Raw genomic sequence first — 17,194 nt, 5'->3', positions numbered from 1 at the left:
AAGTTGACATAAACCTTGAAATAATCTAAACTTTGAAAAATATTTGCAACGGCCGAACTCGATGGCATTTTTTTTTTTTTTTTTGCTGTAATTCTTTTTGACTTAAAAGTCGAGGAATTTGATGTTCTAAAACATATCATAAAATTAAAAAAAAAATCAAAATGCAGCTTTAGGGAAATTCTTTTATTGCACAAAAAAATCATTTAAAAATTTGCGAGTTTTGCTTTTCTATGAACTCATTTTTTCTGAATAGTCCAGGAAATTCCGAAAAAAAATAGATTTCAGAATAATAAAAGCTAATTCGGATTTTTTTTTTATTGAAGGTCAAATATTTATTTTTGGTTTCCTAAATGCATATTCATAAGAAATTAGATGGACATTAACATTAATCAATCAATTTTTAGCGATTCGAAATAAAATCTTTAAAAAAAAGTTTGTTCTCAAAAAAATAAATCGTGACTTCAGCTCTTCAATTTGAAAAAGAAAGTTAATTTTTTTAGAAAAAATATGCTTTAAGTTTGAAAAATATTAAATTTTCAGAAAAAAACAGAATCCCAAGCTGATTCAAAGTTGTGCAGCTCAAAACGTTCAAACCGCAGGCTGCCAGGCTCGGTACACGAGATGATGTAAAGTAAATTATTTATCTCTCATCAAGTAAGTAAGTACATATCAACAGCTGTCCTGAGAAGCCTCCGAGCGCTGCAGGACGATTCCGGTGAGCGGGGGCTCCGGAACAGGAAATTCAAATCGTGTTTCTCGTAAAACAACTTTCTCGCTAAATAAAGATCAACAAGACCCAAAGTGACGAGTTTGATGAAGAAGTGGAGGGATTTCTTTACTTTTTTGTTAGCATGTTTGACGGTTTTAAAATTGAGTGAATCAGAAAAAAAAAACAAATTTGAAGTTAATTTTCTCACGAAACCTTTCAATACAATTTCTTAACTCGCTTCCAAGTAACGCTTTAGGAATTTGATTTCTTAAGAAAACAGCACTAAGCTTTGCTGCTTCCTGCTCAAAGTGGTTAGAGCATCGAGTGTCTTGCGAACCTTTGAGGTGAACGGACACTAGAGCTGCGGTATTTTTTACTACCTAAGCTCAGAGTTATTTCAAACAAAATTCACAGTCTTTTTAAAGACTACCTGAGTTACTTTCCAAAATTCTAAACAGTCTTTTCAAGACTAACCCCACCTGAAATTTTGTTGTATTTTACAAACGAAGCCATCTTTTTAAGAGAACTTTGCTTGCAAAATGCGTCAAAACAAAGGTAAACGCAAATCTTCTGAAGATTTGATCGTTACGTCGGTGAAGCGTTTGAACGCTAAACCGGCTAACGGAAACAGAAAAAGAAAACAGCCTCTTCTGAGGTCTGATTCTGATTCTGAAAGTGAGGTCAATCCTCCAATCCCATTGGCAAACGGTTTCGGTGTTTTATCCGAAACTGTTGACAAGGATCCTTCTCCTCGTACTGAGCCTTCTGCCGTCGAGAAACGAGTAAAGGCTCCGCCAATTGTAGTGACTTCCGTCTCCGATTTGGCCAGCTTTCGAACGCAACTGAAGAATTGCAAGGAAACTTGCAATTTGAAGGTTTCGTTCCAGCTTGGTCGAAGAGGAGAATGTCGCTTGTTGACGGAATCTTTACAAGATCACCAAACTTTTGTTGGTTATTTGAAAAACCACAAACACAATTTCTACACGTATGAGACCAAGAATGCTCGTCCATTCAAGGCGGTCCTGAAAGGTCTCTCCAACGACTTGTCGGTGGATGAGATCAAAAACGAACTTAAGGTGTTGCTTGGCTTTGCCCCATCCCAAGTAATACCAATGAAGAAAAAATCAAACGGGAATATTTCTCGCTTTGGTTTGACTTCACAATTTTATCTGATTCATTTCAACAGAAATGAAATCAACAATTTGAAACTTTTGGACAAAGTACAGTTTTTGTTCCATGTACGGGTAAAGTGGGAGCATTTTAAGAAACATGGCGGTAATGGCCAGAATCTGACCCAGTGCCGGCGTTGCCAGGCATTCGGTCACGGTACTGATCATTGCTCCATGGTTCCAAAATGCATGGTTTGCGGGGATTCTTCTCACGACAAGGACAATTGTCCCGTGAAAGAAGTCACCCAATTTAAATGTGCAAATTGTGGTGGAAATCACAAATCAAATTTCTGGGATTGCCCCATCAGAAAAAAGGTTTTGGATTCTCGTGCTAAGCATCAGCCGAAATCCAAACCGAAATTTTCTCAAAGTCAGGTTGTACCTGCATCTTTAAATCAAACGTTCGTGCTGTCTCACTCGAACAATACCCCTACCGTGGAAAAGTTAGGTAACAGCAATGGCATTTCTTATGCCAACGTCGTTTCGGGTTCGGGTTCATCCACGAATTTTAAATCCTCTACCAATTTTCAAATTGGGCAGGTACCTCAAATTTCATTTGAAAATTTTTCTGCTGGCAACGCTTTGGGATCTTCTGATCTCGGCGATGTTACGTTTGAAAAAATGACTTTTTTGCAAAACTCACTGTTTGGTTTGATTCAAACAATGAGTAATGCTACATCCATGATGGAAGCTATCCAGATTGGATTAAAATTTGCGAATGATGTTGTTCTTACCCTGAAGTTTAATCATGGATCTAAGTAATTCCATCAATATTATGAATTTTAATGCTCGCTCTTTAAAAGCGAAAGAAAATGAATTTTTCAACTTTTTACGAGTTCATAACGTGCACGTTGCTGTTATAACCGAAACATTTTTAAAAACTGGCACTTATTTGAAAAGTGATCCAGATTATAAAGTTATAACCAATAACAGAATGAATCGAAATGGCGGTGGAGTTGCAATAGTTATCCACCGTAGTATGACTTATAGCACGTTACGTGACTTTAAGTTAAAAGTTATTGAAAGTTTGGGCATTGAACTTGAAACTTCTTTTGGGAAAATTATGATTGCAGCTGCATATTTGCCTTTCCAATGCACTGGGGAAAATAAAAATTATTTCAAAGGGGATTTGAATAAACTTACTCGGCATAGATCTCGATTTTTGATCATCGGTGATTTTAATGCCAAACACCAATCTTGGAATAATTCAAAAGTAAATTCCAATGGTAAAATTCTATTCAGAGATTGCACTTCTGGTCTTTATTCGGTTTTATACCCGAATGGGCCAACTTGCTTTTCTTCTGTTAGAAATCCATCAACAATTGATTTGGTTTTGACAAATCAAAGTCAGTATTGTGGTCCTTTAGTGACTCATGCTGATTTTGATTCTGATCACCTTCCAGTAACTTTTTCACTTTCTCATGAAGCAGTTACCAGACCCAATAGTTCTGTGTTTAATTACCACAAAGCTAATTGGGACAGGTATCAGCATCATATTGAGAATAATTTAAATCATGATATTGTTTTAGAAACCAAAGCTGATATTGATTCAGCCTTGGAATCTTTAACTAATGCAATTTTGGATGCTAGGAATATTGCTATTCCAAAAGTCCAAGTCAAATTTGATTCTCCCATTATTGATGACGATCTTCAGCTTCTGATTCGTCTGAAAAATGTTCGCCGAAGACAGTATCAACGTTCTCGTGATCCTGCACTGAAGCGAATTCAAAAAGATTTGCAAAAGGTTATTGACCACAGATTCACTCTCCTGCGAAATGAAAAGTTCGCAAGAGATGTCGAACAAATTAAACCTTATTCCAAACATTTTTGGAAACTTTCAAAGGTTCTTAAGAAACCTCAAAAACCAATCCCTTCTTTAAAAGATGGTGATAATATTTTATTAACTAATGGGGAAAAAGCTCAAAAACTTGTTCAGCAGTTTGAGAGTGCTCATAATTTTAACTTAAATGTTTTGAGTCCTATTGAAGATCAAATTTCAATAGAATTTCAGAATATTGTTGAACAAGAATTTTCATCAGATGAAGTTTTGAATACGGATCTGAATGAAATAAAATCTATTATCAAAAAATTTAAAAATATGAAAGCCCCTGGTGAGGATGGCATTTTTTACATTTTAATTAAAAAATTACCTGAAGCAACTTTAAGTAGCTTGGTCAAAATTTGCAACAAATGTTTTGATTTGGCATATTTTCCCAGTAGATGGAAAAATGCCAAAGTAGTTCCGATTTTGAAACCGGATAAAAATCCTGCTGAAGCCTCAAGCTATCGGCCCATTAGTTTGCTTTCATCTATTAGTAAATTATTCGAAAGAATAATTCTTAATAGAATGATGACGCACATTAATGAAAATTCAATTTTCGCTGATGAGCAGTTTGGATTTCGCCTTGGGCATTCAACTACTCATCAGTTGTTGAGAGTTTCAAATTTGATTCGAAGCAACAAATCTGAGGGCTATTCTACTGGCGCTGCTCTTCTAGACATAGAAAAAGCATTTGACAGTGTTTGGCATAAAGGTTTGATTGCGAAATTAAAAAGATTTAATTTTCCGATTTATATCGTGAAAATCATTCAAAATTATTTGACGGATCGTACTCTGCAGGTATGTTATCAGAATAGCAAATCTGATCAACTACCTGTACGTGCCGGCGTCCCTCAAGGAAGCATTTTGGGTCCAATTTTATACAATATTTTTACTTCTGACTTGCCTGATTTGCCCCCAGGATGTCAGAAATCACTTTTTGCTGATGATACAAGCATCTCCGCCAAAGGTAGAAGCCTTCGTGTCATCACAAGAAGATTACAAAAAAGCTTGGATATTTTCAATTCTTATTTGAAAGAATGGAAAATTACTCCAAATGCTGCAAAAACTCAACTTATTATTTTCCCTCACAAACCAAGGGCTGATTTTCTTAAACCAAAAAGTCATCACATTATAAAGATGAATGAGGTAAATTTAAAGTGGGAGGATAAAGTGAAATATCTTGGACTTGCTTTTGACAAAAACCTTACTTACAAGGATCACATTGAAAGTATCCAGGTTAAATGTAACAAATATATTAAATGTTTGTATCCACTTATAAACAGGAATTCTAGACTTTGTCTCAAGAATAAACTGTTAATTTATAAACAAATTTTCAGACCTGCCATGCTTTATGCTGTGCCGATCTGGGCAAGCTGTTGCTTAACCAGGAAGAAAAAACTTCAGAGGATTCAGAACAAAATTCTGAAAATGATTCTGAAACTTCCTCCCTGGTTCAGCACCAGTGAACTTCATCAATTAGCCGAAGTTGACACTTTGGATGTTATGTCCAATAAGATAATTGATGCATTTCGACAAAAATCATTGCAGTCTTCAGCTGCATTGATCCGCTCTTTATATAGTTTATAAGTTAGTTTTAAGTTATCCCTTTTCCCTTTTGTACATGTAGGACCTCCTACATTTGAAATCACTGAATAGCGAAAGCTACAATATTTCATGAATAAATGAAAATTGCTAGTATTTAAAATTGAGGTGAAAAGTCATCGGTTGTGATTGGACACTCAATAATATTTTAACTGGATGAATGTACATGGAAGAGAAAATCTGAATAAATATAAATTAAAAAAAAAAAAAAAAAAAAGTGGTTAGAGCAACTTTGCCATGTCTCCGTACGTTTGAGGAAAGACAAACATCTCACGAGCTCTCACAAGATTATGTCGGAAAATCCCCGATTCATGTTTGGTGTTATGTTTGCGCTGGCGTGAAAGCACCACAAACAGTTTAATTCAGTTTTCCACGAGATTCTGCATGGTAATCATCAACTCTTCAGCTGAAAGACACTTGTCGAATCTTGAGTGTAGCTCCGCTGATAACTGGTTTTATTTATTTATGTAAAATTACAGTTAATTGTCTGTGATGGATTGAGAACAGTACTGGATCAATAAATAAAAACACAAAAAAAAAATTCGAAAACAATAACAAAATGCTTAAAATCGTTGTAAATTATGTCATTTTAGTCCAATCAATTCGCAATTTTTAAGCAAATTTTTTCCACATTTCTCACGAATTTAATCCTGTCTAGTGTGGTGGCCACCGGCCATGTACTTACGTCCTTGTCGCCGAGCCGCTCGACCCGGCAGTGCAGGAAGCCCGTCTGGCCGACGGTGACGGTCAGATTGCGCTGGACATCAAAGTCAAAGTAGGGCTGCAGGCCGGCCGATTCCTCCGTGGTCAGCGTCATCGTCGAGCTCAGGGAAACTGTTCGGGAAACGGAAAGATGAGAAGAGAAAGAGACGGAAAATTTCAGACAATTTCAACGAGTTTTCCACCCCAGTTGGCAGAAATAATACAAAAAGAAATACCGAAGAAAGGACTCAATCTTCTGTAGCGACTTGGTGCCGTATTTTTTTCTTCACAGGATTTTTCCCAACATTTTTTTTTGTCTCTTTTTCAAGACTCATTAGGTCTGAGCAAACGTTGAAGCACGTGGAAGTGGGTCAACCAGGGAGCAGGAAAAAAACGTTTTTCCTCAAAAGAAAATAAAGGCGAGAAAGTGATTTTCTTGTGCTCACACAGTAATTGTGCTGTTGACACAGGGGTGTGACCAGAAGAATTCAATAGTGACTTTAAATCGCCGGAATTACGAAGAAAACTACAAAAACTCAATTTTGATAATTAAATGAAAATCATCGAAAAATAATTAAAAAAAATAATGGGTCCAAATTTCTTCAAACTTCTCATTTCACCTCTTCCGCTCCTTAAGATTCCAGTTCTCGCCAAAGAAGCAGCATAGAGTTGGCTACTTTCTTCCACTTCCGTGGACCAATTTCAATTTTCTTCTCCAGCACGACGACCCAAACGTCCGGCAGACCTCCTGCAGCTAGTCAAGCGTCATTAGAGGAGCTTGGCTTTGTTTTTCCTCACTGCCTCAAGAAGGAAAATGAAAAAGCAATGCACAGTGGTCCAGAACGCAAAATTAGGTGGAAAATGGATTTTACGAAAAATGGTGAAGTTTTGGAGCTTTGGTGTCTTCAGAAGAGTTGTTGCAAATGGATAGGGGCAACTTTTGGTTTGGTTGAAAATTAGGGTGGTTCACGATTAGGGTGATTTTAAAAATCTAACTTTTCAGGAATATTTTTGGGAATTTTTTCGTCTTGTAGAAAGTTGTTGGGCTTGCCAATTCATGCAACTTTGTCCAAGACACCAAAATTTTATCTCGTAATCTACGCCTTCTAAGACCAAATTTATAGAAAGCATCTGAGCAAACCTTCAAAAATCAGTTTTTTGAACGTGGCAATTCAGGGTTGAAATTTAGAAAAAAGTTATGTTCGGGGCACTTTTAGAACTCTAAAAAAAGAACATTTTTCTTATTTGACATGTCCATTTGGACCTAAGGATCAAAAGTTACAGCGATTTTAAGGTAAAAAAGATGCAAATTTAAAACTTAAATATCTCGAAATGGCGCAAGCCGAATTTTAAGCACTAACTTGCATTTGAAAGAGGAGATCCAGCACTACAAACGCTGAAAAAATCTCAGGGGTGTTTTTCATTAAACTCGAGATATCTTCATTTGAAAAAACCTAATTTTCAAAGGAAAACCATACGGGACCACCCTAACGAAATTCGAAAATTTTCCAAATATATGTATTTCCATGTAATTTTGCTCGCTGTATCTGAATCTGCCCTCAGAATTGAGCCAAATTGTCAACATATCGATTTTTGCTCATATTTTGGATTTAAATGATAATTTTACATGCCCGAGCAGACGGAAATAACGCGGGAATAACATTTTTTGATATTTGAAAATACTAGGCCAATAACATTTTATGATATTTATAACAAGATTTGTTATTCGTCGTTATGATTTTTTTGTTATTGGATTGTTATTGTAATAACAGACTAATAACATTTTAAGTTATTCTTCGAACAAATCTTTGTTATTACCCGAGCAGACGGAAATAACTTGGGAATAACATTTTTTGATATTTGAAAATACTGGGCCAATAACATTTTACGTTATTTATAACAAGATTTGTTATTCGTCGTTATGATTTTTTTGTTATTGGAATGTTATTGTAATAACAGACTAATAACATTTTTAGTTATTCTTCGAACAAATCTTTGTTATTAATTTTTGTTATTTTAACAACTAATCCGATCATCCCAATAACAGTTGGAGTTATTCTTCCATAACAAAAGGTGCAGGTGGTTATGTTACACATGACCAGTATGACAAAGAACTTTGCAAGATGATTGTTGAAATTTTCGATTAGAATGTCCGCTCTAAATTTCCCCATGATTCCCTTATAATTAACGTCCTATCGAACTAACGGGACGGAAATTGCAAGAGGAGCTGAAATAGAAATCGAGGTGAAATCAATTGACTTTCCTTCACCACTCGAAAGTTACTAAGATGCGGGAATGTTTTTGCAAGGCTGTTGCAAACAATCGGCGGCAGTAAAGGAAATTTCGCAGCGGCACAAAAAAAGTGCATCGCAGTAATCTATTTATTAAAAAAAAAAAAACGAAGTTGACTTTATAGCTGTCGGCCACCATTGCTAGTACCAACCACTAGTGTCTTCCTTTTTAATCTACAAGGACTTCGCCGCCCTGGGCTCCTAAGTGTATGAAAGTATGGCACGGAGCGACGGCGCCGAATACCCAAATTTACACAAAGAATTTTAGAGCGCCCGCCGCGGGATTCGAACCGGCGACCTCTGGATTGGAGTCCAGTGCGCGGTCCGATTGATCCACACGGGCGGGACAATCTATTTATTACTTCCTGCCTAATAAGCAATTTATTTTAACTGCTTAACTTCAGATAATGGCCAAATGCCACTTTTTATGTCCAATATCAAAAACCATAAAGTTTGATACCCATATTGCACCAACTCTTACGGTCCGGCAAATGTCCCCCCATCGGAACATCCGCGGGGCCTCCGGCCTCTCCAGATTGAGACCACTACTGCCGAAATGTCAAATTTCATGTCCAGTATCAAAAACCATAAAGTTTGATACCCATATTGCCCCAATTCTTACGGGGCTTCCGGTCACTCCAGATTGTGGCCACTATTGCCGAAATGTCAAATTTCATGTCCAGTATCAAAAACCATAAAGTTTGATACCCATATTGCCCCAACTCTTACGGTCCGGCAAATGTCCCCCCATCGGAACATCCGCGGGGCCTCCGGCCTCTCCAGATTGAGACCACTACTGCCGAAATGTCAAATTTCATGTCCAGTATCAAAAACCATAAAGTTTGATACCCATATTGCCCCAATTCTTACGGTCCGGCAAATGTCCCCCCATCGGAACATCCGCGGGGCCTCCGGCCTCTCCAGATTGAGACCACTACAGCCGAAATGTCAAATTTCATGTCCAGTATCAAAAACCATAAAGTTTGATACCCATATTGCCCCAATTCTTACGGTCCGGCAAATGTCCCCCCATCGGAACATCCGCGGGGCCTCCGGCCACTCCAGATTGTGGCCACTACAGCCGAAATGTCAAATTTCATGTCCAGTATCAAAAACCATAAAGTTTGATACCCATATTGCCCCAATTCTTACGGTCCGGCAAATGTCCCCCCATCGGAACATCCGCGGGGCCTCCGGCCACTCCGGATTGTGACCACTACTGCCGAAATGTCAAATTTCATGTCCAGTATCAAAAACCATAAAGTTTGACACCCATATTGCCCCAACTCTTACGGTCCGGCAAATGTTCACTCAACGGAACATCCGCGGGGCCTCCGGCCACTCCAGATTGTGGCCACTATTGCCGAAATGTCAAATTTCATGTCCAGTATCAAAAACCATATAGTTTGATACCCATATTGCCCCAATTCTTACGGTCCGGCAAATGTCCCCCCATCGGAACATCCGCGGGGCCTCCGGCCTCTCCAGATTGAGACCACTACTGCCGAAATGTCAAATTTCATGTCCAGTATCAAAAACCATAAAGTTTGATACCCATATTGCCCCAATTCTTACGGTCCGGCAAATGTCCCCCCATCGGAACATCCGCGGGGCCTCCGGCCACTCCAGATTGTGGCCACTACAGCCGAAATGTCAAATTTCATGTCCAGTATCAAAAACCATAAAGTTTGATACCCATATTGCCCCAACTCTTACGGTCCGGCAAATGTCCCCCCATCGGAACATCCGCGGGGCCTCCGGCCACTCCGGATTGTGACCACTACTGCCGAAATGTCAAATTTCATGTCCAGTATCAAAAACCATAAAGTTTGATACCCATATTGCCCCAATTCTTACGGTCCGGCAAATGTCCCCCCATCGGAACATCCGTGGGGCCTCCGGCCACTCCAGATTGTGGCCACTTCAGCCGAAATGTCAAATTTCATGTCCAGTATCAAAAACCATAAAGTTTGATACCCATATTGCCCCAACTCTTACGGTCCGGCAAATGTCCCCCCATCGGAACATCCGCGGGGCCTCCGGCCACTCCGGATTGTGACCACTACTGCCGAAATGTCAAATTTCATGTCCAGTATCAAAAACCATAAAGTTTGATACCCATATTGCCCCAATTCTTACGGTCCGGCAAATGTCCCCCCATCGGAACATCCGTGGGGCCTCCGGCCACTCCAGATTGTGGCCACTTCAGCCGAAATGTCAAATTTCATGTCCAGTATCAAAAACCATAAAGTTTGATACCCATATTGCCCCAATTCTTACGGTCCGGCAAATGTCCCCCCATCGGAACATCCGCGGGGCCTCCGGCCACTCCGGATTGTGACCACTACTGCCCAAATGTCAAATTTTATGTCCAGTATCAAAAACCATAAAGTTTGATACCCAAATTGCTTCAACTCTTACGGTCCGGAAAATTTCCCCCCATCGGAACATCCCCGGGGCCTCCGGCCACTCCAGTTCAGGTGGTGGCCAGTTCCAATGATCGACTCCCGCGACTGGCATGTCTTAGCTGGTCCTTGCCTCCAAGCCATCTGCTCCCGGACCTCCAGGCCGTCTGCTACCGGGCCACCAGGCCATCTGCTTCTGATGTGTTCTCGTCGACGTCCAGCAATAGAATGAATTTTCGGGACCGACCGAGCCGAGTTTTGTTGGCTCGTCGACGATCCGAAAATTATGAGGTGGAGTGGGGGTGATTTTAGATACATCAATCTCACGTCTCTCGATTGACTGATTGGGAAACGTTCGCTCATCCAACCAGCATGCACCAAAAAGAGGGGAAATTTGCCGAGAGGGGAATTCGTCACGTAACGTTTTCGCTTCGCGAAAATTTTGGATTGACACCACGTATGGAAACCTTAGGACAAAGTTCTTTGTCAAAAAATGTTATTCCAAAGTTGTTTTGGCTTTCAACCAATATCAGACCAATAACAAATTTTGTTATGATAACATAAACCGTTATCAAACCATTATGCAGAAATGGATTTTTCAGGAAGATTCCATAACACTTTTTGTTATTTTAACAGAATTTGTTATTGAAATGGCATGAATTTTGTTATTACCGTCTGCCCGGGTATTTTTTGTTATTTTAACAACTAATCCGATCATCCCAATAACAGTTTGAGGTATTCTTCCATAACAAAAAATGTTATTCTCAAGTTCTTCTGGCTTTCAATCAATATCAGACCAATAACAAATTTAGTTATGATAACATAAACTGTTATTGAACTCTTATGCAAAAATGGATTTTGCAAGAATATCCCATAACACTTTCTGTTAGTTTAACAGCATTTGTTATTGAAATGGCATGAATTTAGTTATTACCGTCTGTTCGGGTGGAAACCCAAAATATGACCAAAAATCGATTTTTTTACAACCCGAACATAACTTTTTTCTAAATTTTCACCCTGAATTGCCACGTTCAAAAAACTGATTTTTGAAGGTTTGCTCAGATGCTTTCTATAAATTTGGTCGTAGAAGGCGTAGATTACGAGATAAAATTTTGGTGTCTTCGACAAAGTTGCATGAATTGGCAAGCCCAACAACTTTCTAGAAGACGAAAAAATTCCCAAAAATATTCCTGAAAAGTTAGATTTTTAAAATCACCCTAATCGTGAACCACCCTAATTTTTAACCAAACCAAAAGTTGCCCCTATCCATTTGCAACAACTCTTCTGAAGACACCAAAGCTCCAAAACTTCACCATTTTTCGTAAAATCCATTTTCCACCTAATTTTGCGTTCTGGACCACTGTGCAATGGTCTGTGAGCTTCCTGGTGTGGTTGGTTTGGTTTGAGTTTTTATCGCTGCTACACCGTTTTGAGCTTGAGGTCAGCAAGAGAAAATTTCACCAAAAGTTGTTTAAACTTTAATTGTATTTTTTTATAGCTTCCATTGAATAGGATTAATATTTTGCTGCTTTTAATTTTTTTTACGAAGCTTGCAAGCAAAAATTTAAATTGTGTTCAAATGATTTCAAAGAAAATTTGTTAGAAATGTATTAACTAAACGTTAAAAAACTTATGTTAAATTAAAAGTAGGAAATCTGTTTATTAGAGCTTATGCTAAAGATAAGTGCACCTAAATTTAAAGCCAGGGTTTATATTTTTTGAAAATTAAAAAAAAAATATTATTATATTAAGCACACGAAATTTTAACACTCTCAATTTGATTTCCCGTGGAAAGTATAACAAAGTGTTTTAAGAAGATTTAAAATCTTCATTTTAATAAAAAAATATAAATAACTGAGCATTAAAACAAAGTATTCTGAATAGATTACAATCGATTTGACAATTTTTTCAACGCAAATATTTTTTTTTTATTTGACAAGTTTTTTCAATGCAAATTATAATGTTATCAAATTTTAGTGTTTAGCCAATATATTAAAGGAAAAGGGAAGGGAAAAGGAAGGGAGACAAAAACTTTCAATAACATTTCCAAATGGCATTTTCTTAGTATCTTTACTTACAATATTTTAAGGGTCGAGACAAAATTTGAGAAGAAGTCTCATCATTTTTTTTCAAAAATCAGCCACGTAGAGAACAAAGTTTGACTTCTTTTTCAGTAAAATTTGATCCCAAATAATATTTTAATATATTAAAGGTAATATTACAATTTTTCTTACAAAAAATCTCTCATCATTCTTCGATGCATTATAACATTGCTTTTTATTGTGTATCCCCGAGCAGACGGAAATAACTTGGGAATAACATTTTTTGATATTTGAAAAAACTAGGCCAATAACATTTTATGTTATTTAAAACAAAATTTGTTATTCTTCGTTATGATTTTTTTGTTATTGGATTGTTATTGTAATTACAAACTAATAACACTTTTAGTTATTCTTCGAACAAATCTTTGTTATTATTTTTTGTTATTTTAACAACCAATCCGGCCATCTCAATAACAATTGGAGTTATTCTTCCATAACAGAAAATGTTATTCTCAAAATGTTTTGGCTTTCAACCAATATCAGACCGATAACAAATTTTGTTATGATAACATAATCTGTTATTAAACTCTTATGCAAAAATGGATTTTTCAAGAAGATTCCATAACAATTTTTGTTATTTTAACAGTATTTGTTGTTGAAATGGCATGAATTTTGTTATTACCGTCTGCCCATAAAACATCCAAATCCAAAATCTTTTTTTGGAATCGGAATCAGGTCAGCTATTCATTACAATTTTAATAACAGGATGTTTTTTACAAAAATACGTATTTTTCCTGTTTTATAAAAATGCAATCTCTCAGGAAAAAAATATTAAAAAAATATGGTAAGATGATCAGGATTTTTTCATACATTTCGATATTTACAATTCACATCATGTTAAAACACATTTTTGAAAATACTCTAAATTTTCTTAAAACTAAAAAAAATAAAAAAAAGGTTTCATAATATGGGTATCAAATGATCGGAATTCTTCAGAAATTTCGAATGTTTTAACACAATTTTTGAAATAATAAAATGTTTCACAAAATTACGTTTTTTTCGAAAACAAAATAAAAATTCAAGTTTTTTATACAATGGGTATCCAATGATCGGGATTTTTTCAAATGTTTCAAAAGTAATAATACAAATTTTTGAAAGCACTCGGAATTTTGACAAAACCATGTATTTTCAAAAAAACATATTTTTTGTGACGAAAATCGGGTTATATGACACCCATGTAATAAAAACCGAAGTTTTAATTTTTTTTTCAAAAGTACATAGTTCTGTGAAAATTTTGAATTTTTTCAAAAAAAAATCTTTCGAAATGTATGAAAAATTCCCAATCACTTTATACCCAATTGAAAAAAAAAACAAATTTAAGTATTTTTTCAAAAAGAAATAGTTTTGTGAAAATTTAGAGTATTTCACAAAAAATATTTTTCTATCGAAATGAATGAAAAAATCCTGATCATTTAATAACCATATCGTAAAAAAAAGTTTAAGTACTTTTCAGAAAATACGTAGTTTTGTGAAAATTTAAAATATTTCAAAAAATTGAGCTATACTTCCGAATGTTTGAAAAAATCCCGATCATTCAATACCCATGTAGCAAAATAAATAACTGTGTGTATTTTTTCGAGAAAAAATTGCATTTTAAAAAAACAAGAAAAAACGTATTTTTGTGAATCTCAGTGTGTTATTTTCAAGGAACAAATAAGTTAAGGTGTTTTTTTCTGATATAGCGTTTGGATGTCAAGCTGTGCTCGTGTTGACTGTCTGTTTAAATTACCTCTGGGTCTGGGGGTGAGATTGGGTCATACAATTTTCTCAAGAATTTCGTGATGACGGTAAGAAATAAACAGAGCTGACCGATTCTTAGCACTTGTTTACCAAGTAGTCATTTTTTCAAGTTGAACTTTGGATGGTTCTGATAATTTTCCATGTTTTCCAACAATTTGAACCACACAAAAAACATATTTCCACACCAAAGTTCCTATTCTAAACATATCTGTGAGCAGATGTTGTAAAATGTATAAACGCTGAAAATTTTTAATTTTCCCAACTTTTTTAAATAACAGCTCAAATTAATGGAAGGACTGCAGATATTTAATCAATCTAAACGGTATTTTATAGTGAAATGACTCTTTAACAAGCCCTCTTATTGACAAAAGCAGATTCTGTAGGTATAAAATTATACAGGACATTTTAAAAAAGGGTATATAGAAGCGTTGTCCCGTCACGAAAAACTACAATTGTTTAATTTGCAATAGTTCGTGAAATCGGATTTGCATCATATTTTGGATTCTCTTCGTACTCAAAAAACCCTTTAAAATGCTTATTAGAATTCGAAAATTGGTCAAAAGGAACCAGAGTTACGACTGACGCAAGTTTGCGTTGTCCCGTCACGCAAATTTTTTGGTCAAGGCACGAATTCAAAAAAGGTGCTCATTTCTCGTGTCTAGAAGCAAATCGTGTAACAGGCCAGTTTTTGATCGATCTAGACTAAATCGACCCTCCAGAATCAAAATTTGCCTGTTGATTTTACTGAGTCTCAAAGGGAAGCGAGATATTCAAGATGGCGTCTAATATGGCGGCAGAATGGAAAAAAAAAACACCATAAAAGGATTTTTAAGTTCAATCAACTAGTTAAAATTAACTAATTTGGGGTCACTGAACTTGAATATGAGCCATATAATACTCCAAAGTACTCAAAGAATGTGCTATCCAAGATGGTGGCCAAGATGGTGAACCTAAAATATTGGATTTTTTATACAGAAATGTAACAGGCAGTCAACAGGTCAAATTTAATTAATTTGGGGATGCTGAACTCGAATATAATTCTTAGAATATTCTAAAGTCCTTAGACAGTCTGTGCGGCATAATGCCGAATACAGTGACAAATAAATAAATAAGTACTCAGGGAATGCAATTCAATTTTCTAGCTTCGCCATATTGGCCGCCATCTTGGATTGCACACTCCCTGAGTACTTTGGAGTTTTATATGGCTCATATTCGAGTTCAGCGACTCCATGTTAGTTAAATTTGACCCGTTGATTGCCTGTTACAACCCCGAAAAAAAAATCAAATTTTCTGGCTTCACCATATTGGCCGCCATGTTGGATTGCACTTTGTACTTTGTTAGTACTTTGTAGTATTATATGGCTCATATTCAAGTTCAGCGATCCCAAATTAGTTGTATTTGACCCGTTGATTGCCTGTTACACATCTGAAAAAAAAATCAAATTTTCTAGCTTCGCCATATTGGCCGCCATCTTGGATTGCACATTCTCTGAGTATTTTTAAATATTCTAGAGCTCATATTTGAGTTCATCAACCCTTTGTTAAATTGTACCTGTTCATTGTCGATTACATTTCTTTATAAAATATCGAATATTATAGCACCGCCATATTGGCCGCCATTTTGGATTGCACATTCCCTGAATACTTTGGAATATTCTAGGAGTCATATTCGAGCTCAGCGACCCCAAATTAGTTAAAGTTGACTAGTCAGTAGAGATTTTCACAATTGCTTCATTTCGTGACGGGACAACGCGAGCAAAACCCTCTTTTGCAAAATGTCTGCGTTGTCCCGTCACGAAACGAAGTACCTGTCAAATCCACAAAATTTGACGAAATTGGGTGATCTAGGAAGCAAAATCTTCGTTTTTCATTTTAGAAACAACTGTAGAAAATGGTTTTTCCAAAAACTTACTAGGAGAGCAGAGTTCTTCACTTTTGTGTATAAAAATCAAAATGATCCAATTGTACGATGTTGTCCCGTCACGCTGCGTATGTATCTCACTTGACTCAAACTTTGTGTTTTTAAATGTTTGCTGAGGTGAATCTTATAGGAAATTTAATGTACTTTCCAAATTTGTATAAATATTGGTACCTTTTCCCACAGATTTTAAAGTTATCAGCAAAAAACTGAAAACATATGCGTACAAACGTTGTCCCGTCACGAAAGAATCGGTCAGCTTTGTTTTTCTAGATAAAATCCATAGAAAACAGAAAAAAATCATTAATTCAATTTAAGCAATCGTCAGAGTTATTAACTATCGAACAATGACAGTGTGAGTTCTTGATGGCCGCTACACTCGCGTTTCGCGTGTCCGGGAATACTTTCGATTTTTCGGGTTAAGTAGAGGTGATTGGAGCTTAATTTGCGACCAAATTAACGATCCTTTGGGCGTTTATTTGAGGAAGGTGGAGTTTGCTCTAGAAGATAGGTGCTTAGTGAAAAAAATCAAGTGCAAATTTGTGCCGAAAGTTATATTTCACCATTTTGTGCCGATATCACGCTCGTCCACTTAGCGGTATTAGTGCCAACATTGCCTGGCAGTGCGTGGTAGTGCGATCACGAAGTCGGGTGAGAGTGAGTGCCGGCGTGTCGCTCACATCAAGTGTGCGCGCGATAGAGGAGAAAATCGTGACGTCAGAAATGAACTCAAA

The 17,194-nt window shown here is 36.6% G+C and overlaps 1 protein-coding gene across 1 annotated transcript in view; it reads right to left on the bottom strand.

The window, feature by feature from the left end:
• The window catches only part of LOC120420694 (zwei Ig domain protein zig-8-like), a 92,954-nt gene that overhangs the window by 51,806 nt on the left and 23,954 nt on the right, over window positions 1-17,194 (bottom strand). The window contains exon 2 of the mRNA XM_039583788.2: window positions 5,988-6,136. Coding sequence (XP_039439722.1) covers window positions 5,988-6,136 — 149 coding nt within the window. The remainder of the gene's footprint in view (window positions 1-5,987; window positions 6,137-17,194) is intronic.

This window comes from Culex pipiens, chromosome 3 (genome assembly GCF_016801865.2).
Source record: "Culex pipiens pallens isolate TS chromosome 3, TS_CPP_V2, whole genome shotgun sequence".
Classification (NCBI taxonomy): Eukaryota; Metazoa; Arthropoda; class Insecta; order Diptera; family Culicidae; genus Culex; species Culex pipiens.
Note: the sequence above shows the minus strand (reverse complement) of the source record. Positions and strands in the feature narration are given on the sequence as shown.